This window comes from Falco punctatus (assembly GCF_963210335.1).
Source record: "Falco punctatus genome assembly, chromosome: 8".
NCBI classification, from domain to species: Eukaryota; Metazoa; Chordata; class Aves; order Falconiformes; family Falconidae; genus Falco; species Falco punctatus.
In genome coordinates, this window is record NC_137588.1 from 55672364 (window position 1) to 55694354 (window position 21991).

General features: G+C 46.0%; 2 protein-coding genes across 2 annotated transcripts in view; both read left to right on the forward strand.

The window, feature by feature from the left end:
• The window catches only part of LOC308068364 (serine protease inhibitor Kazal-type 5-like), an 81566-nt gene extending 79910 nt beyond the window's left edge, over nucleotides 1–1656 (forward strand). The window contains exon 12 of the mRNA XM_080398813.1: nucleotides 1155–1656. Within this exon, the coding sequence (XP_080254939.1) occupies nucleotides 1155–1160 (6 nt within the window). The 3' untranslated portion in view covers nucleotides 1161–1656. The remainder of the gene's footprint in view (nucleotides 1–1154) is intronic.
• The window catches only part of LOC308068360 (ovoinhibitor-like), a 43248-nt gene continuing 22410 nt past the window's right edge, over nucleotides 1154–21991 (forward strand). Inside the window, exons 1-16 of the mRNA XM_080398805.1 lie at nucleotides 1154–1207; nucleotides 1665–8204; nucleotides 9008–9027; nucleotides 9877–10010; nucleotides 10191–10251; nucleotides 10757–10890; nucleotides 11339–11390; nucleotides 12428–12564; nucleotides 12998–13058; nucleotides 13856–13992; nucleotides 14448–14508; nucleotides 15696–15829; nucleotides 15906–15966; nucleotides 17238–17374; nucleotides 17759–17819; nucleotides 18184–18299. Of these exons, the coding sequence (XP_080254931.1) occupies nucleotides 8150–8204; nucleotides 9008–9027; nucleotides 9877–10010; nucleotides 10191–10251; nucleotides 10757–10890; nucleotides 11339–11390; nucleotides 12428–12564; nucleotides 12998–13058; nucleotides 13856–13992; nucleotides 14448–14508; nucleotides 15696–15829; nucleotides 15906–15966; nucleotides 17238–17374; nucleotides 17759–17819; nucleotides 18184–18299 (1361 nt within the window). The 5' untranslated portion in view covers nucleotides 1154–1207; nucleotides 1665–8149. The remainder of the gene's footprint in view (nucleotides 1208–1664; nucleotides 8205–9007; nucleotides 9028–9876; nucleotides 10011–10190; nucleotides 10252–10756; nucleotides 10891–11338; nucleotides 11391–12427; nucleotides 12565–12997; nucleotides 13059–13855; nucleotides 13993–14447; nucleotides 14509–15695; nucleotides 15830–15905; nucleotides 15967–17237; nucleotides 17375–17758; nucleotides 17820–18183; nucleotides 18300–21991) is intronic.

Here is a 21991-nt window from a genome sequence, read left to right on the forward strand (position 1 = left end):
CAGACACTCAGTATATGCTACTGAAATGCAGAGGAAACCAGCTTTAGCAGTGCTTTTGGCATCAGAAATGGTTTTGGACATTTGCACTGTGCGGAATGAAAATGCAAAGGCCTCTCTTTAGGCTTTGGAGGAAGATAAAAAATTGTTGCCCTAAAATGTAATATTTTCTTGAGTTGTATTTTGAAATTATCCAGGGAGAGTGCTGGGTTGCCTGACAAAATGTGTGTCCAAGCTGCCTCATGCTTTTGCAGCCCAATGTCTGCAGCCAATCCTCCCTGCCAAGCTCCTACTGCATTTCCAGGTGTTTCTGGCAACTCTCCCTGCCTGGTGACCAGATTGCCATCAGGGAAGGATGTTTGTAGGAAGGGATAGGAGCTGTATGGTTTGAGAGAGGACACTAAAGGGTGTATCTGTGGACTACTCTGGTGGGAAAACCTTGCTGCAGAGAGAGTCTGTCCACAGCATTTTGGCTCACCACCTTACCTAGGAGATCTGTGCTGTGACCAACTTGCTTTGATCCTGTTGTGCTTTACTGAAGATAAATACAGGTCTGGCTCCTGGTTATCTTTTTCAGTAAGCTAGCTGGCCAGTAGGTCCTGCAATGCTGTCATATGGATGAATTAATTGTGGGTCTTTCCAGCACATTTCACTTTTAATGCTGCATATCTTGCAGTTCCTTTACTTGTTCAAAGGTTTGTCCACAGATCATCTGTGTGGTAGTCACCGGTCTGCTCACGTTAATGCATAGGTCAGGGGAGAACGGGAATATCCAGTTTCTTTCTTTTTCTTTCTTTTTTTTTTTTTTTAAATCTGCTTCTTAACAAACAGACAACTCCCAGGTTTGCAATAGGCAAGTCCTGTTTTTTTTTACAATGCTCTTTATTTTGTCATGCTTCTTCTTAAGGTGGTGGATGGACGAAAAAGAACAAAAAGCAGGACCTTTCCCAGTTAGGTAGTAGGTGTGGAAATCGCCTAGCTTCAGGCTAAAATTAGTCTTTCTTAGGCTGGCAGCGACCTAACCTGCCTGCCCTGGTGCCAGGCTTCTCTGCAGTTGTTTCTTGTGGCCGTGGAGCTGGCCCGAGGGGCTGTCAGCCAGTGTCACACAGCAGTGGTCATGCTTGGAGATGGACTAATTTTTTGCTCTTTCCTTCTAGAATTAACGGAGTTCAGACTGCCAGCAAACACCAGAGATCAGCTGTGACCAAAGGTACAGAGAGAGGGGCAGTGATTTACCCCCTTGGCCAGCCTGTCCCCTGGACGTTGCCTTGCACAAGGGTTGGAGTGTCCAGCCTTGCCTGGACATGCTGCAGGGCTGGGGCAATGGGCTCTGCGTCGTGCTTTTCCCTCTCGCTGCAGCCAGGGGATGGTGGGGCTGAGCCTGCGGGAATGGGCAAACATTCTAGTGCCTGTGGTGGCGGGCTCTGCCCATTCCTTTTCCCCTGGCTCTGTTTTTTCAGCCAAGCTGTCCCTGTGGAGTGGGGAAGATGCTAGCAGACCAGTGTGCTGCCTGCCCCCCACGGCAGGGGTGGCCCCGAGCCCCTACAGAGCATGTGAACATCCCAGCTTTGAGGTTTCCTCACAGCCCTTTCATGTCCCTTTGCTTTCTGGGAATATAGTAATGAACTGTCTTCCGCCCCCCCCCCCCCCCCCCCCCCCCCCCCCAGTTTCCCTAGGGCAAGTAAAGGAAGAGTTGATGTTGAGCATCAGGGGAGCTGCTGAGTCCCCAGCACTGCCAGAGCTGCCTTCATCCCCTTCTGCAGCGAACGGGCCCGTCCTTGCTCAGGTGGAGGGCGAAGGGCTGTGGGTACCCGGTTGGGTGTCTTCCCAGGTCTGGCCCATGCCTACCATTGCGGTTTCTGCCGCCTTGCTGTGTCTTAATGTGCTTTACAATAAAGATAACTCAGCAGCTTCATGTCACTTTTCTTCACTGAGCCTCGCAGGAAGGACCCATGAGTCCCCACTCTGGCTTTGCAGTGCCTGCCCTTCAGGCAGTAAGCAAGCACAGATGCCCCTGGGGTGCACCAGCTGCTGTAAATACCGGGTAAAGTTGTTGAACCCAGGGTGGAAAAGCATATCTGGGGTTTTGTGAGGAGGGACCGGGGTCAGGTTCTTCCTGACTCTTTGTGAGGTCTTGGGTCCATCGCTTCACCACTCATTCAGCCCTTTTCTCTTGCCTGTAAAATGGACATTAAAAGATGCTTACCTACCTCAGAGGGTTGTTCTGAGATTTGATTGGTGTACATTTGGAAACCCACAGAGGAAAACTGGTTTTAAAGCACCCCACATACTGGGCTGGCAGTTTGGCTGTTGCAGTAAGTGCCCTCTTCCAGGCTCTGCAGCTGAGGCACTGGGAAATCCAGACCACTTCATTTTGAGCGGCTGTGGGAGGCAGATACCATCTAACATCACCGATCAAGGTGTGTGTGGAGCCCTGCCAAGCCAGAAAGATCTCTGGGATCTGGAGATGTGAACTTGGCCAGCAGTATTTCTGTCTCTGAGAAGGCAGAAGTGCTGATGGCATCCTTGAGGCAGAACTGGCCAAGCAGGAAGCTCAGCCATCTTTGGTGGCCCATGGACCTTTGCCACGTGCTTCTGGGTCACCCTTCTGCCTTGGCCTGAACCTCCTTCCCTGCACAAGGGTTCAGCCAGTGCCCATCTTGGGAGCCACCTTCTGTAGGGAGGGTTCCTTTTTTTGGGGTCCTGGTGCTTGGGGAGATGGAGAAGTGAGCACTGGCACAGGTTGCCCAGCAAGGTTGTGGAGTCTCCATCCTTGGAGATACTCAAAAGCCACCTGGCCACCATCCTGGGCAGCCAGCACTAGGTGGTCCTGCTTTGAGCAGGGGGTTGGACCAGATGACCGCCAGCGGTCCCTGCCAACCTCAGCCCTTCTGTGACTGTGTGTGTTGAATGGCTTGAGCTATTTAAGGAAAAGTGATGATGTTTTGTGACTGCACTGATTTACAGACAGTTCTGATCCATCCTTAGAATGAAACCATTTTCAGATGAAGCCAGGTCTTTAAGCCAAGGGCTCCCCTGGCTCGTTGCAGGCAATGTGTCTGAGAACAGGGTGGGATTTGCAAAGCAGGAGCCTGTGATGGTGTGTTAACAGAAACCTGCTGGCAGGTTGCACGCACTTTCTGTACTTTCTTTTATAGCTGTTACTTAAAGCAAATATGTTCTTTATTTGTATAAACATTATTGCAGGACATTTCCAGAAGACCTTGAGTGAACATACACAGTGTTTGAGTCCATTTTAGCTGTGACCTGATCTGTAAACACTTTCTGTTGCAGATAAGGCTGAAGTGACTTTCAGATTTTGGCAGGATTTTACCTAATACCAATTAATTTCACTGGCATAAAAGAAATAGATTTTTTTTTCCAATTAAGTTATCAAATCCTTTTCTTCTGATGTAGTTAATGAGAATTGATTTTAAACTCTCAAAATGCTTACACATTTTATTTCTGCTGATAATAACAAAATCCAATTTTATTATCAGCTAACTGACATGAGTAGTTAATATTTTGTATGCTGATTTTTAACGTGAACAAATAGTATGATTTAGAAATAAATTATGACTGCCTATTTCTATGTGGAAAATCCCCCCACCAAGTACAGTCATGCAGGGTGAAAGTCGCCAGTTTGGTTCTGGTTAGCTGTTTTGGGGGATGCAAAGTCTGTCTGCCTTTGAGCTGTGATGAAACAAGTAAATTCTTGAATGTTATTTATGCAGCCTGAGAGTGATGAATATCACACAGTAAAAATGTTCTCTGATGATGTCTTCTCGCTGATTCTAGCCAAAATCATGTGCAAGGGCATCTACATGAGTTCAGAAAAGTAGTGCACAATTTGTGACTTTAAATAAATCCTTGCAAATGAAAATCAGTGTACTTGAAAGCTATTATGTTTTGTAGTGATTTCAAGTATTTAAGTTTTGAAATAATCACCCATAAAACCTGCATTAACAGTGCTCCAAGAGCAATGAACTGATGAAGACAGTGCCCCAGTAGCTTCTTCTGTCAGTATTTGAACACCACCTGAATTTCTCCTGCTGCCAGCAGAAAATATCACCCACAAAAATCACAGCTGGCAATAAGGGATCGTTAATCAGATTCCAAACCTGTCTGCCAAGAAGGTGCAGGACAGTGACTTGCTAAAACCTCCTGGGCTGTGGTGAGCAGCCCTGCCAGAGGCAGCGATGCTGACTCCCTTCTGTGCTCAGCACCCTGCCCGGTCAGTCCTTTCTTGCTTTCAACCCCCTTTTGCAAATCGCTCCAAGGGGTCGCCGATGGTGTCTGTCCCGAGCAGCGCTGCGTGCGCTGGAACTCTGCCTGAGTGATGCCAGGTGTTATTTCTGCAAGGCTGCTGGGGAGAAGGAAACAAAGGCTCAAGAGGTTTTGGGGATTTATTGCCCTTTCTGTTACGTTTGCTCTTGGTTACCCTTTGTGGTGCCCTCTAACACAGTAATGAGGCCAAAACAGTCCTCTACAAAACTGGAAAGGTACCAGCACTCTAGGGATTCTTCAGTTTGCTGTAAATTACACTTTATAAAGGGTGCCTCTTGCCAATATCCACAGACCCCATGTGGTTCACAGCAGTTTCTGAGGTTTTACAGAGCTGGTGTGATGAATTGACAGCTTCGGTCTCCAGGTCTTGCAACACAGTTGGGTTTTGAGTTACACTGCTCTCTGCAGGAAACTTGACTCTCTTGCCTTTTTTTTTTTATTATTATTATTTTTCATAAAAGGTTTCAGGTACTTATGCAATTCTTCAGGGCATGCAGATGCTGCTGTTGGTGTACAGTGAGGACTATTGACTCTGGCAGATGCCTCAGCAGACCTTGAACTCTCCGTGGTGTTTCTCACTCCCCTACAGTCTGTCCTTTTGGAGCCTGGTAGCTCTGCCCACCACCTCTCTGCTGCTCTCGCAGCCACCACGGAGGGAGACCCCATGCATGGCAGCATGGTGTGCTGCAGCCAGGGGACCTCTTGCAGTCTGCCACAATAGACGGTGCTAGAAATCCTGCAGTTTAGGGGCATCTGCTTCTCCAAGGACTGAGTCAGTCATGACATGGAGAGCCTGATGCCATTTGTGCAGTGAAGCCCCTCTGGATCTGCTTCAACGCTCTCTTTTCTGGCTTCCCCTACATCCCTGTGATTCTTAGTCCCACCAAGCAACAGCTGCATATGGGTACCTAGGGATTTCAGCATGATTTGCTTTGATTATCACAACTTCTACTCCACAGCCCATCTGCTTTTATCCTGGGGACGGGTGAATGGGCCTCTCTCTTTCCTCTTTTTAGGGCTCCTGTTTGGCACCTGTTCGCACATCTGTCTTTTCCTGCAAGGGTCTTGCTACCACAGGGACCTCTTGTCCAGGCCATTTCCTTGGGATCTCCCTGCTCCAGTCTGCTGCAGGAGTCCTCCTGCTGCCCAGCCTGCCCACCAGGACTGCAACACGAGAATTTTCAATGTTTTCCCCTGCATAAAGGTATGAGCAACTCCACTCGAATTGTTCACTGAAAATAGTAAGATGTTAATGCAACTACTTGCAAATTAAAAATCCAGTTCCTTGATGCTGAAGCTCCCAAGAGAAACAGTTTAGCATTAGGTGTAGTAACAACTGCACACTTGGTTTGAGGATAGGAAGCGTGGACAATTTCTGCATATATTTCTGAAAAAATGGGTGAGTTGGCTTTACTGCCTGCTGGCCTCCAAGTGTTTGCTTCCTTTCTTGGCCCATGTCAGTGACATTCTGCAGAAATGGTGACAGACAATTCGCATCTGGGACTAGAGGTAACCTGGAGAGGCAGCAGAAGAAAAGAGCAGAGTGCTCGTGTCCAGGGCTGCTCGGCCAGGTGGGCTTTGCAAACCCTCCCTCTCCTGGCATGCCTCACAAAGGGAAAATAAACAGGTAGATGTCAACACAATGTGGCTGCAAGTGGTGGTTGCACAAACACAAGGATGTAAACACACAAGAACAACCAAAGGTGGTCTCCTCCTGCAGCTCCATGTCTACCCTGGGTGGGATGTGCTACCCCTTCGGCTCTGGTCCTGAAAGGCTCTGTCCTGGTGGACAAACAGCTGGTGGAAAAAACTTTACTGAATCACTTTCTGTGAAGCAGGTGGCTCGCTGGTAGGGTCACAGCATGGATCTTCCTTGTGCATAGGACAGGAGCCCAAAGCTGAGCACTATGTGCCTTGGCTGACGTGGGGGACAGCAGACATGTGCTATAGCTGTGGTGTTGTCTTCCAGATCCCAGTTCCTTCTCTAGATCCTTGACAGGTGTTTGCTGTTCTGTCCCTTTAATCTGTCTCCTATTGCAAGCTAGTCCCCAAATGTAGAATTGAGAATTGCTTTGATCCTGACAGAACATGCTGAGTCAACCTATTTTAACTGTAGATTTGGTTTGCAAATAATATCTCCTTTCTGATGAGATTCAGGTGTCATCTCTGTGGACATTGGCAGGAATTTCCTTGACCATGACAGCTTTTACAGAGGCTGGCAATTAAGTTGTCAAGATAAATTTTCCTCTGCCAGGAAGCATTAACTGATGCTAGTCTTGGCTGGAATGAGCCCTGAGAGGTGGATATTGTAATCAAGATGAACGAGGTCCTTGTAGCTGAGGCCTGCATTGACCTAAAGGTTTGGAGTCCTTGACATTTGGTAGAACTGGGATAAAAGACAGGGCAGGAGACATTTGGGCTGAATATCAGGGAGCAAGGATGAAAACAAGATATATGACTAGAGATCTCTCTAATGTCATTAGAGATTAATGCAGCTGGAAATGCTTGGGGAGACTTCAGCTTTGCAGATGCAAACTGCAAACTACTAATATTAGCAGAGCTCCTGGGTATGAGAGCAAAGAGAATTTTCCATTAGGTAATCCCCCAAATCATGTTGTTTTGGATTTGCTTTTCAAGTGAGAAAGATGTTGGAGATGTCCTTCTCTTAGAAAATAAAACTCAGATGATTCAACACGAGCTTGCTCTGTTTAAATTATGTCAAAAATAGATCCGCAAGTAAGGATTTTGATTACCAAGTACAGAATTTGAAAGATGAAATGTTAGTGAGAAATTTGGAGAACTTAGGATCCCAGTTGGGAAGACTGGCATTGAGAGCAATCCAAAGAATTGCCAGAAGTTTCCTTAAACGATGGGCAAAAAAAGTGCTCAGGACCAATCTAAGCTCTGTTGCCTTAATAGTGGGCAAACCTTCAGGAGAAATTTGAAGAAAACTAAAGATATCAAGTATAAAGGGGTAACGCACAGAGTGAATTTTCAGGAAGAAAACCATGTGTGGGCAAATATCAATCTTCGCCAAGTTGGCTGACTTCCTAGTTAAAGGAAGTACAGTGCATCTAGTCTATGCAGGCATCACAAGGGTTGGCCTGATGCCCTATGGGATGGTGTCACTTGGCCTTGGCGAGGTGGGTCAGGAACTGGCCATGAAGAGTGTGGTAGCAGATGAACACTGGGTATCATGGGAGTTAACAGTGAACAGCCAAAAAGATGGATTTTAGGACTAAACAATATTTTTGCTCTTTCCTGTAGTACAGAAAAAGTTGACAAGTGGATCAGTGCACTGCTGAGATTTTTTAAAATGGGAGAAGAGCAGAATTTCTCCCGCAGAGCACAGGGTGACCTTCTGGGCTGAAATTACCTGGGCTCAAACTGGGATGAAATACAGCAGTGAAGAGTACAAAATCATGCTCTGAGGTTAAATAACGAGGGGTTTGGCTATTGGCTGGCAGCTCAGCTGAAAAGTGTAGAGGAGGAGAAAGACCTAATTACAGCGACCCAGTCGCAGGCTAGATGTGAGCCTATGACGCGCCATAGCCGTGAGAGGGGCAGCCCAGGGTTGGGGCAGATCCACCCAGGAGGAGAGGGGTCCTGGCATGCTCCGCACTTCCCTCCAGCCACACAAAAGGCCCCTTCCTGGCATACACACCCATGTCAATCATTACCTAGAAATCTAGAGCTGAGTAAATTTATTTTTGGCTTTGACTGTTGATGACAGGCTTGGAACGTTACCTAATAAGGTGGGACCACTGGATTTTGTGGTGAGCTATATATTCCTGCCCCTACCTGCAATCTTCCTCTCCCTCACAGAGAGCTTACAGGCTGCGCTGGAGTGGTACCTCTGTCTGCCATGAAGATAACAGAGGTTTTTGTGAAGGCGGCTCTCGCCCTTTGCTGCTGCTTAGGTGAGTGTTTCCTGGGTATTGCAGAGATGGATCTAGCTGAATGAGAACTGAATTTTAATTTCAGTAAAAGTATTTGGGTCTTGTAGTGTGGAGAAGAGTCTTACTCCATGAAGAAATATTCTTCCTGAGAGAGTGTAGCAAAAAATTAGGCTTCAAGACTGAGGTTTCAGCAAACCACAATACAGATGACCATTTTCATCATCTTCGTTTGTAGGAGCAAATCTCTGAAGGAGCAGTCCTAGCGCAGGGCAGGAGCTTACACATGGGAGTACTGTGTATAAGGCAAAGTAAAACTGTTAGAAATGGCATCATTTTCCATGTGAGCAATATAAATGCAAACTTCAACCTCTAGGATTGCTCTGTGAGTTTACTGTGCTGTTCCTGGTAACCGAGAAGGATGTGTTTGGTGATGGAGGGTGTCAGTGGTCAACAGTCATCTTAAACACGCATGTCCAAACTTCTGAAAGTCAAACATAAAGTCTCTTAGAAGAGGTTAAAATCCAAGAGTACTGAATTGAAAGTACCTGTGTTGCTTCCCTGTAACATCTCAGGGATGGATTAATATATGTGCTCTCTTCTGTTTTATGTCCCCTCAAAAGTGCAATGAAACTTTATACTTTTAATACATCCAATGACCATTTAATGGCATCATGTAAAACTCCATGTTTTCCTAAACCAAATAAATTAGTCAACAACAGTCATGGAATTTAACAGTTTCATGAAAAGATTTACATATACCTATTCCGCATATCAATAATCTGATTTATTTTTTTTTCTTTTCTGTCTCCATTTTTTTCTTTCAGGTACTGCCTTTGGAGTTGAGGTGAGCTACAGATCTATTTATTCTGTTCAGTTCCAGGTTTCTGGTAGAGTGGAAACAGTATGTAATTACCTGATGAGCAAGTGGATTAAATCTAATGAAAGCTTGGCTGTTCAAATAATATTTGTCAGTGCATGACTGAAGGATATTGCAAATTTCACGAGAAAGTAGAAGTTCCCTCATTTTTTACAATACTTTCAATTCATTAAATAAAATGAAGAAAGTGAAAAGTAATTATACAGTCCTATTATATTAACTCTTAGACACAATTTAGTTACTCCAAGCAAAAGGCTGTCGGTTACCTCCTCCTGAGGAATAATGTTTTAAGACGATATGCTCAAAAGCATCAAAGACTGTGATTTTGATAATTTTGTCTACACAGTAAGACACACAGGACTATATTCCTTGCACAGGTTTTCCCATACCTATGTCACAGAGAGGAAAACAGCAGGGTCTGTGTGACGGATTTGTCTGCAGGTTCTTCCCACGCAGTTACGAGGCTCCTGTAACTCACCGGAGACTGCAGCATGATTTGAAACGAGCACACGTTGAGCTGAGGGGCTCTGGTGTACAGCCGGGCTCCCAATTACCGGTTGCCTTCATTAGGCAGCATCTCACCCACAGCAATGCTTCCTCTGTGCCATGCCTCCCCCGGACCCTGGCAGGAAAATGTAATCAGAAACTTCTGTAGGGAAGATTCACTCCTGTCTGCCTGAGCAGATTCAGAATAACACTTCACATTAACCTCCCGGCAGAAGCTGCAGGCACTGTGGCTGCGGTGCTGGGAGGCTGCTGGGGGGTTTCTTTCCAGGAGGAGCCGATGCTGGGGCTGATTTTGTGCTGATTTTGCAGGTTGATTGCAGCCAATATTCCAGCATCAGCAAGGATGGGACGACCTTGATAGCTTGCCCAAGGAACTTAAAGCCAGTCTGTGGCACTGATGGCGTCACGTACAGCAATGACTGTGGGATCTGCTTCCACAACAAGTGAGTATGGCTGGAAACCTGGCAGAAGCCTCAGGGCAAGGGGTTCAAGGTAAGGGTGGCAGCTTCATCCCCAAGGATGGACGGGGCGGAGGAGCATACGAGTTAGCTGGGTGCTGACACCACTGGCCTTGAGGCGATGCTGTTGTCTGCGATCCCTGACGTGGGTCTGCTCTCTTCTAGGCAACACAGGGCCAGTGTGGAGAAGGCACATGATGGCGAATGCAAGCCGAAACCTATTGCGGTAAGGCAAAGTCCGTGGAAGACTTCAGCTGGCTGTAAAAGGGGACGGTTCAAGCACCACACGAGCAGAAAACAGAATGTGCACAGGTGGTCTGCGCAGCCCAAAAGGAATTGAAATCTGATGATAACCAAAGTTGAGAGAATTTTTATGGGCTGATACCATGTCTTTGTGCCTTTCTACTTCAGACTTCTAGCCTCTTTAATTGGGAATAAAATGAGAATGTTGTGTTGGCTGAAGGCTGGATCTCACCACCTAGGTAGCTCCAGCAGGACCTTATGAAGGACCTCACAAAACTCAAATCACAGTCCTTCTTGCTGTGCTATTTTTTTTCAGCAGAAGACAGTTCCCACAGAACCGACTTTGGCTTCTGCTTTTGATAGTGGAGTTAGTTTGATGCTGAATTTGTTCCCAAAGGCTGAGGGAGAGTAAGCAGACTGCATAGGAGCGTTAGGTCTTTATATTGAAAATATCAGGGTTTTTTTTCTCTATTCCTCTATTTTCACAGGTTGATTGCACTACATACCGATCAACTGTAGTAGGTGATCACGTCCTGGTAGCATGCCCAAGGATACTGAAACCAGTCTGTGGCTCAGATAGCTTAACTTACGACAATGAATGTGGGATCTGTGCCTATAATGCGTAAGTCTTGTGCATAGAACATTCTTCTGGATCATTAACAATAGTTCAGGTTCTCAGAAACATTTCTATAATAACACTAGTCCTTCTTAAGGCAGGTATCTTGTAATTCTTAAGGGTGCTTGTAATTGTCCAGCCGATCTGAGTTTTCTTCCCTGCTTTCTGTCTGTGCTCACCAGGGGAATCACAAAAGAACCAGAGGACAACCCAGAGCAGAGTCACAAACAAATCAAAGTGTTACTTGTAACACCTAATTACTCCCCACACTTGATTACCATGTGATACAGAAATACCCTGTGTTTGCTGCTACCATCTGCAGGGTGCATTCAGACAAGTCAAGCAGCCGTGGTGTCCCACCAGGGTGGAACCTTGCTTTCTCCCCGCAGTGCCTAGAGCGTAACAGGAAAAGTTATTCTCAAGGCTTCCTAACCAAAGCGTTTCTTTCTTGCAGAGAACATCACACCAACGTTAGCAAAATGCATGATGGAGAATGCAAGGAGACTGTAAGTGCAATAGAAGTCAAAATTCCACTTCTTAAGGCTGTTCATAGAACCCTGAGAACCCCACAGATTTCCCTAGGGAACTGCAAGAGGACCATATGGCAAAGCTGATGAGGGTCCCCGTCCACGCTTTGCTTTCCTGCACAGTGAGGGTGGGTTTTGCACCCTCCCTGCTCCAAAGAGTGGGTCACCCCATGCATACCACAGCAAGCCGATGAAGGAGGCAAGAGATGGGTATGAAATGAGAAGCTGCAGTGAGTCAGTGCTGCAGAGCCCACTTCCTTACGTCCTGAGCTGGTTTTTTGTACCCGGGGAAGGGGACGCCCAAGATTTTACTTGCCAACATGCTGTGCAAGTTGGCAGTTTTCTGTTTGGAGGTCACAAGCGTTTCCACCCTTTGCAACAGGGATTCCAAACTCCCATGCTGGTGCTTTCACAGACAGTGAGACTCATGAGAGCACTAAGCATACATATTCATAGAGAACAGTTTATTGTATATTTGTATGAGGCCAACAGTCTGGTGCTTCAGGAAAAGAAGCTTCTATATTTCAGCACCAAAATTCTGGGATGTAGAAAGTCCATTCTCCAGCTGATAGATAATAATTTTTTCCTCTATGCTTTCAAACTCAGTGCTTAACTGCAGGGTATCTAAGTAATAAGTAATCACAGAGCTGGAGAAGTGGGGAGAAAACCAGCACAAACCAGCACAGTATTAGTCAGATTTCCAGCTGATGAAAAATGTTTCCCACTAAATTGAAGACTTTTTTTTTTTTTTATTGAGAATGGGCCCAGAATTTTTGTATATGTTCTTCTGCCTCAAGGACCCCTTCTCCAAGACAGTCCTTTTTTTTGACTCCTAGAGAAGTAGGATAATATTCAGAAAGTTCATTTCTGATTGAAGATTTAACTTCAGTGTATCAGGGCTTTGTCCTCTTGCAGAAACAGTGGAGGCTGGGATACAGAATGGTACAGAAAAGTTTTGCATCAACTTTTCTTTCATAGCAAGGGCTCCACTAAAGCTAATTCTTCTTATTTGACAGTTTGACTGCAATAAGTACCAAACAACAACCACTAAAGATGGCAAAGTATTAGTATCCTGTCCAAGGGACCTGAATCCTGTTTGTGGCACAGATGGCGTTACATATGATAATGAATGTGGGATCTGTGCCCACAACGGGTAAGTCCCATACGTAGAGCACTCCTCCTAAGTAACCAGCAATGCTTTGCAGTCCTCAGAACCATCCTTCTGCATTTCTGCTTATGCCTATTTCTTCAAGTCCCTTAGAAACTGGGTTGGTTTTGGATTTACCTCGAGTTTCCTTCTGATACCTTCTTTGTGCTTATGAGAGGAAACATTGAAAAGTCAGATGACAGCTCCTTGGAGTAGTCTGTGGGCTAGGCAGTGACTGAGCAGAGGAAGGAATAATTAAGAATATTACTTTAAATTGCATGTTATCATGAGATGTGATGAACTTGTTAATGAGTGAAGTAATGTAGCTATTCTGATAGACTCTTCCAGAGTCTGAAGCCATGGTTTGCTTCATTTTGCACGTGACTGTGACCAAAAGTCAAGCATTTAGTTCCTCACCTTTATTGTTTCCCTCTTCCAGAGAACACAGGACCCATGTTAGCAAAAAACACAATGGAAAATGCAAACAGGAGACTTCCAAGGTAAGTGTTCAACATAAAGCATATTTCTCCTCTTTAGCTGCATCAATTGAAAGGTTCCCTGAGGCTACATCTACTTTGAAAGTGAGCTGGCCTGAAGCCTGGCTTTCTCCACATCTATTAAGTCTGGTCAGTCCCTTGTGTTGAGGATGCCTACAAATCCCATCTGTCCTGAGGCGGGTGTCCTCTGGGCCCTCCTTGCCTGCACAGTCCTGGCAGATGGGCTGCATGGAGCTAGGCACAGAGTTTTCATTACAAATTCCCACCTACACCAACCCTTGGGGCGGGGATATATTCTGGTGTATGGAGCACTCCAGAAATTTTGATCTGAGTCTATCAGCCAAGAAGTCCCAGAGCTGGTGTCTAGGGCATGCCAACACATGCAGTGGAAGTCAGTCAGTCTGGGCTTAGATCTTCCTTTGAGGATGCTCTTCAAATGCATTGTCAGCGAAGTCTAAATTCCTTCCCTATTTTGGTGTTTTGTTTATAGCTATACTGCAGAATGAAGAAGGGACTATGTTTTTCTCTTTTATTTTGCTTTTCTGACGTACTTGCATTTGGCATTGACCAAGCTACTTACCCTAGTGATTTGGCATCTCACAAACGATGCAGTGCTGTGCAGTTCCCTCTGTGCACGAGAGGAATCATGCAGAACTGACTCACCCTGGTTTTGAGAGAACCGAGTCGTAGCACCAGTGTTGTCTCAGCATCCCAGTGTAAAAGACATGGCAGAAGGTTACGCTGGGGTTTTTCTTACAGAACAAGGACTTCCCCAGGTTTGACACTCCTGCTTTTTGTAGATTGATTGCAGTCAATACCCATCACAAATTATGAAGGGTGGCAAATCCTACATGCCCTGTCCAAGGATCCTGCTCCCAGTCTGCGGTACAGATGGATTTACTTACGACAACGAATGTAGCATCTGTGCCCATAACCTGTAAGTACTGTACGTAGGACTCTCTTTTGGAGTGACTAGCCATAGTTAGTGCTCCAGATGGCTTTTCTTTTGATGCCAAGATGTAGGTATGTCTTTTTCTCTTTCAACCTCCTCGAGCCCCTATCACCTCGATTTTGTTCCCTGATGCTCTGTCTGTGCTCCTCGGGGGAACTGTGGGAGAGCCAGCTCTCAGTCAGAGCACACCACGAGGGCTGTGGTATTTGGGCAGAGGAAAGAGCAGACGGGGCTGTTGCATAGCACACAGTGAGGAGACCTGATAGTTTCACTACTGCTTAGGATTACACTTGCTAATGACCGGGAGAAGCTGGTTCTTTAGGCAATCAGATGTCTCCCTTACCATATATATTTGCTATGAGTTTGATTTGCTTTCGGTGGCACCTGGGTGTCACAGGGCTTAGCCAGTGAGCACCCTAATGCCAGCCTCTCTCTTTCAGAAAACATGGGACACATGTTGAGAAAAGCCATGAGGGAAGATGCAAGGAAGAAAGTACTCCTGTAAGTATAACCAGCTATAAAATAAGTGCTATCTCCTGCTCTCTCCATTCTCCAGGAAGACCCTGGCTGAGTTCAGGGCACCTGCTGGGCTCCTGGATGCATGGAGAGGGGTGATGTACAGGGTTCGTGCTGGTGCTGTCATTCTCCCTAGCTGCTCACAGCGGCTGCAGCCAATGTGCTGTACGTGAGGGCAAGAAAAAATGGGAACAGGCTGGGACTTCAGAGGCAAAATGTCCCAGTACTGCAGATCTCTGAACAGAAATCATCAGAGGCAGCCCAAGAGCCATGCAGCCTATTTTAGCACAGCAGGAGAGGAAGACAGAAGACTGTGTTAGATGTCTGTATATCCATTCAGTGCTAGGATTTCCATTGCGCTAGACAGGCAGGTAAAAAAATCCCTGTGCTCTGGTCAGCCAGGAAAAATCTGCCGTCAGGTATGCATACAGGAATAGCTTTATTATCCTCCACAGTAACAATATGTGCTGATAATACCTCAACACATTTATTCTGCTTATGCAAAGCAGCTCTAAAGCACCAAAAATAATTTCATGCATCCCGAGGGACTGCAATCTATTTTCTATAGTAAAGACACATTGTTAAAATGCTGTCTTTGCTTTAATTTGCTCTTGGACCATGTGGGAAATATGGATAATAAGAGACGCTGCACTGGGGAGGCTATGCAAAATGACAGTGAAGTGTCAGTGATGTTAGTGTAGGCTGACTTCTAATAGGTGCATGCCTATATATCCTCAAATACTGAAACTGTTAGATTTTATATATTGTAAATATTTTTGCAAAAGGAGCTGGTGAAACAGTTCTTGCTGCTGTTAAGAAAAAGCTGAAACAAAATCTCAGATTTAGTTAACTATGACAAGCTGGACTTAATGTCGAACACTTTAAATCAGACTCCTTGGGTTAAAGGCTTGTTTTAAAACTTGCATATGTACTACCCTAGGAGAATAATCCTTTTGGCCAGTTGTTCCTTTCTTTCCTCTGTTAGCAGACAATACCAAATCCAACTACAATTACTCGACTAATTTCTAACAGGAGATTAAACCTAAAAACCCCTCTGATTTTCTGCTTGGCAGAAGCCTTTAAAATCTGGAGGATCAGGGTGGGCAGACTGCAGATGAGGCACTCTGCCACCTCCCAGCAACTGACCCAGCACTGTTATTTTATCCCCCTAGGTTGACTGCAGTGCCTACCTGAGCGATACCCAAACCAGTGAAGCTATCACAGCCTGCCCCTTCATCCTGCGTGAGATCTGTGGGACAGATGGGGTCACCTACAGCAACGACTGTGCGCTCTGTGCCCATAACATGTAAGCCCTGGAGGTCACCCCTTGAGAGCTCACCAGTTACTTGTTGAGCATTTTTAAACTCTGCTTTCTTTTCCAGCGAACGCGGAACCAGCGTTGCCAAGAAGCATGATGGAAAGTGCATAGAAGAAGTTTCCCAAGTAAGTGAAACCTAAAGCAAAATAAAGGCTTGAGCTGACCGCATAATTGAATAAGCGCTTTTGGTGGTGTAACCTCCACCAAGGGTCATGCCTTGTGTAGTCCTTCCTTCTGAGGCTGAGTATCATCCTCCCAGCAGCGGGAATATTGGGCACTTTCTGGATGCAGTCAGGAAAAGAAAGAGGAGAGGACAGGAGAGGAATGAGTTATGAGACAGGTGACATAAATGATTCAAGGCTTTACAAGCAGAAATCCCTTTCCCACAGCAGTCTGTCATAGCTGCCGCAGAAACTTAGCAGTCTGTTTTGGCAACATGGGAAGGGGATGCAGAAGAACCAGGGTACCCGCTGCCTTCTGGACACTTGCATTTTACAAAAAGGATGTTCTGCAAGGCTTAGAAAATTGCCTGTGTTTTGAATGCTGATACTTAATGAATCCCTCCCCTAATGAGGGGGTTCAAACCCCTCTCTGTTCTTTTTGTAAATGCAATGTAATCTAATGTATACCAACAATGAATCTTGTAAAAATACCAGATTAACTGTATTTGGCCAGCTCTAAACTATTTACACTCACCGGGGAATAGAAGAACAAAGCCATCTCATTAGCATGTGTTTGAAAGAGTCAACATCCCGAGTCAGATATTTTGTTTCTATACAAACAAACTACGAAATGTCATTCCTTTGTTTCCTGAGTACGCTCTGTGCTCAGACCGGGTGAGATACATAAATCAGGGAGGAAGAGCTCACCACGGTGGAGAAACTGGGAGTGCTCAAACGCAAGACCAGTTCTTCAACTGGTGTAAATCAGCTTCAACTGCTGTCAGTCCTACTGGCAGATTTCAACACTCCGAACCGTCCCTTTGCAACAAAAGACCTGTCAGCACATCTCCCCTCCATTCTTGTGGGCCATGAAAAACACCTTGGTCACAGTTGGCCCTCTTGCAAGAAGTGCATAAATCACGCCATTTTGATTTGCAGATTATTTTTAAGCTGTGTTTTGTAATATCCTGGTAGGTTCTGCAAGGTATAGGGGCATCATGATGAATACAAGGCTGAATGAGTAATGTCTGCCTTCAAGCCTTGATTCAGACTTCTCTAACATAAGGCTATGAAAGGAAATTGCTAGTTTCCCATGAAGAATGAGTTAATATATAACCATAATTTGTCCTATGGCAGATCCTAACAGGTAGAGGCGTAAGTGTATGTGTGTGTGCCCGGGTGCCCTTGCACAGAGCAGAGCCTGTGCCAGAGCTTTTGTCATCTTTGTTCCCTAGCTCAACTGCAGCCAGTACCCAGTCTCCACGCTGGAGGACGGCAAACAGCTGATGGCCTGCACAATGATCTACAATCCCGTCTGTGGTACCGATGGTGTCACTTACGCCAGCGAGTGTACCCTGTGTGCCCACAACCTGTAAGTACTTGTCCTTCTCCCTGGGGGATTTGCAGTGGTGGTGGTTGGATCCATGAGTGTCAAGTAATGTGCAAGGGCGGTCTCTGAAAGCCTGTACTGTATAGGTCCTGTCTGTCTTTCCAAGCTTTCTTGCTTGCCCTGGTTGCTGTTTGACATGGGCATTCAACCCCAGAACCCCACAAAATGGGGAGGCATCAACTGGCGAGAGTGTTATTCCAAAAGACATGTGCCTGGTCCATAAGGGCATGTTCTTGTTAGTGCTGTGCGGGCAATGCTGAGCTCGTTTGTCTGAAAATCTGTGCACTACGTGGGAGCAAGGTTTGCTCTTGCACTGTGGTTGTAATGGGGAGGGTTGCGGCTAACTACGGTCTCTCCTTCCTCCAGGGAGTATCGGACCAAGCTTGGCAAAAGAAAGAATGGACGCTGTGAAGAGCAGGTTTCAAAAGTGAGTGGGAAAGGATGGGAACAAAAAGTGAGGTCCAGTGTCTGTTACACTCATGGGGGACTGTCCTCTGCTCTGGGTTACAACTGGGGAACCGGTGGTGTGCAGACCTGAGCAGAACCCTTGGCAATTTCACACTCATCCATAAAACAGCCAACATCCATCTCATTGCCCTGTAACAGGCAGGAAAAGACATGGCAGTGAGCAGAAACAGTACAAGATCACATCTTCTGTCAGGAGGAAACCTTGATTTCCTTATCATGATGTTACAAAGAGTTTCATTTCTCAGTGGGGTGTCATTCCTTGTGCTCGGGGGACACGGTTTGCTCTCAGGCAGAGAAACTCATGTCTATTTTCTTGTGTGCAGGAGATTTGCAAGGAATTCCAAGAAGTCTCTCCTATATGCTCCTTGGAATATATGCCCCACTGTGGCTCCGATGGCAAAACATACAGCAACAGATGTACTTTCTGCAATGCCTACCTGTACGTACAAGAGTAACCCCCTTCCTTTCATGACCAATTCCTGTACCAATATGAATGCCGAGCTGTTTTCATAATGTCTTTTTGACTAACTGCTTATGGGCATATACTAGACATTCCTGGTGCACCACGACTTGTACAAGTAGATGGTTTTTTTGCATTTTAAGGGAAAATGCAAAGGGCCCATTTCCGTGATCTGTCCACGGCCTCTTGTTTGTTAATGTCAGAGATATTTTACTCATTTTCACCAGTGTGCAATCTGTCCCACAAGCTCGTGAGGGTATGTGGAAAGTACTGCACTAAACCAACTGTGTTATATCAAATGTGCAAAACCTTTCATCTTTCCTTTCATTACAGTAATGAAAGGGAGTATTTGGGCTTTTGAGACTGTTCTTTATCTTGAGTCAACACTGAGTCAACACTTGGGACAGTGAAATGAGGAATAGGGCTTCAGCTCTGAATGTGCTCTGTGTCTAATACTTCTCTTTCCTTTTCTCACCAGGAAAAGCAGTAGGACTCTCGACCTCCTGAGTCTGACTGAATGCTAAGTCTGTGCTGGAGTCCAGCCTGGGAAGACAAGCTCCCTTGCATGTGATTTCTCAGGGGCTGATCTTCCCCAGCAACTTTCCTTCAGTTTGTCTCATTTCCTTAGCTCCTGAAACACTTGTTCAATAAACTCACTCGGCAACATTTCTCTGTCTTAATGCCATGTCTCATCCCTTTTGCCCCTTCTCCTCTCTGACACAGTACTTCTAGTGGTGCATATGTATTTTTCTATTGATATTCTGCTCTACCAGACAATGTGGGTAAATCTTTTCCTGCCACGTGTCACTGCCATTGCTGCTCTGAGGGCTTACCTCCCCTTGAAACTCCCAGGCACGTCCTTACTCCTCAGAGTCTCCTTGTCAGTATTAGTCCCACCTCACCTTTAGTATCTCCGTATGACCAGATCATGGACTCTATCCTTATAGCCAGTGCAAGAACATGGTCTACCTACTCCACAGGCAGCATCTAGGTTGTGGGTGGTGGTTTGTTCTCAAGGGCACTTCCTTGCCATGGGCTAGAAAGGGAAACTGATGCCTAGCCAAGAGGTGCCCCCTGTCCTGGTTCCCACTGCCTGTGCAGCCTGTCCCATGAAAAAGGCAGCAGATGCTGTCAGGAAAGGTGATCCCAGCCTGTCTCCACTGAATCTGTCCTGTTTTCAAGTTTATAGGATACAATCCACAGGAGGAGAATGTGAAGCTCCCTTCAGGGTCACAGACAACAGATGTGTCTGTCCACTCATGCAATATCTTGATTTATTAAGGCAACAGAATATCTCTGGGTCTGGTGGGCAGAAATGACCCCTGGGGTGTGGAGCAGCCCTGGTACATCACTGCAGGCTGCCTGCCTTCTAAAGCTGTTTGGGAAGGAAAAGTATGCAGAGGTTCACTTGTGATCAGTTTTGACTGAACATATAACAAGTCGTATGAAAGTGGTTCTGCCTGGTAGCCTTGTTTTGCCTGCTTTTTTTGAGGCCAAAAACCTCAGGACCTAGTGATAGAGTTGCTGTCACTTTGGTGTCCATATGGATGGCAGGGAGGTAGGGGGACCTAGGAGCTGCCCTTCGTCGGTTGACATCATAGGTACAGCCACTACCCCTAGCTCCCGGTCACCAAAGCTATTGCTAGTCCAATATTTCAGGGTTAAAAGATTTCTTCTGGACTACAGCTAGTGCCTCCCTAGCTCAGTGTCCCATTGTAGTTTACCAGAGAAAAACACAATTGTTTGGATTGGTTTGGAAAGTCACTCTTTGAATTGTCGGGCTAGAAGAATAGGCTGAAGGCAAATGTTCCTGACTTGGAGACACTGTGGGTATTGTATCAGGGAATGAGGCCGTAGTACCTCTGTGCCATTAGTGTCCATGGCTGGCATGTACTTTTCAAGACGATTTGTAACTAACAATGGCATATTGTAATTTTCTTGGGTCTGTGTCCTAATGTAAACGTTCCTTTGGTTTATATAACCTTTTTGCCATTTTCTGTTCAGGTGTTTTAACAGAACATGCTGCTTTACTGTTAAGTGTGACTTGGTTATCCTCAGGGATAAGACCTGAATAATTTTATTTTTTTTGTGGACTTTGGCAGACTTTCACTTGGACTTAGTTCTGACCTCGGCTTTTGCAAGCCTTTGCAGTAAAGCTGTCAAGATCCAACTGAACGGCATTAGCTGGGCACAACTGTGCCAAAGCTGCTGCTGTGGAGCTCGTTCTCTGATGACACCAAAGGCAAACATGAACTCAAGGAGGCACAAAGTTGAGATTAGCTCAGAGGAATCCAGGGAAGAAGCCAAAGTGGTCGTTAGACAGAGGTTTCCATGCAGTATTTGCCAGTAGGTTTCATGTAAAAGTATATAATGGAATAAATCACTAAAACTGGGCCAGAAAATGGGAAAAGCCTGACATTGGAGTTTAAGTATCCCCCAGGCTCGGGGAGTGTTTTGTGATAGCAATATAACGCTATAAAAGTAGGACAGCCTTCTTCCCAGGGACAGAGCTGTTTTCTGTGCCTCAGAGTTGTTTTTCAGCTGTTCCAGGGTTACTACTGAGTGTGTGTTAGATGATTTCTCTCTGCTTTGTGTTGGAAACGGCCTCAAGTTGTGCCAGGGGAGGTTTAGATTGGATATTAGGAAAAATTTATTCACCAAAAAGGTTGTCAAACACTGGAACAGGCTGCTCGGGGAAGTGGCTGAGTCACCATCTCTGGAGGTATTTAAAGGACGTGTAGACGTGGCACTTAGAGACATGGTTTAGCGCTGGACTTAGCAGTGCTGGGTTAACGGCTGGACTTGGTCATAATGGTCTTTTCCAACTTACATGATTCTATTCTGAGGAAGCAATGGTCAGGCAAAGGTGAGCACATTCAAGAGGAAGCATTGAAGTTTTGTGTCTTAGAGAAGAGGTAGAATGATACCAGGTTTAAAGAGACTTGAAAGGTGGTTTTAAGGTATGGTTGACTGAGCTGCATGCCTGCTTGCCCTTAGATAGGGGAATGGCTGGATAGACAGAGATTACTGGAGAACACCAAGAGATCGTCTTGTGAGCTCAGTGCTTGCCAGGCTGCAAATTCAGTAAGTCTCCAGCGTGAGGGTGACAGATGCTTTGGTGCTGCTCAGCCTGCTGCTCCCTGGCTTCTCAGGTGCATAACGTTGCACAGTCCTGAGGCTGGCTTTCTTACCCACCTTGGGCAAAAGCCTGAGCAGCTTCGAAGTGGTCGCTTTAGTCTCAAAAACCGTTCAACTGTCATGCTAGGAAAGCCTGTTTTTTAACTTGGGAAGCGGCACTAAAAGGATCAGATGCAAGCATGGATTTAGTCCTGTTTCGGTGCACCCTTATTTTTGCACTCTTGCCATGAACAGAAGTAGCTGCATGTGCAGCCTCATACCCTCGGTCAAGGATACGGTGAAGAAAAAACTGACTTTCTAGTGCCTGCTATGACTGCAGCATCAGGCATCTAAAATTTACTGCTGAAAACACAGCTGGTCCAGCTCTGCAAGCTGCTTTGCAGGCACCCTGCAACCCTCCGGCTTGGGAGAGCAGGGACTGAGCTGCCGAGCCGCGCCAAGGGCTGACGGACTTTGATGTATTTCACACTGATGACAGTTCAGCCTCAGGATTCATGACCTGTAAATGCACCAGTACATATTTCAGGCGCAGT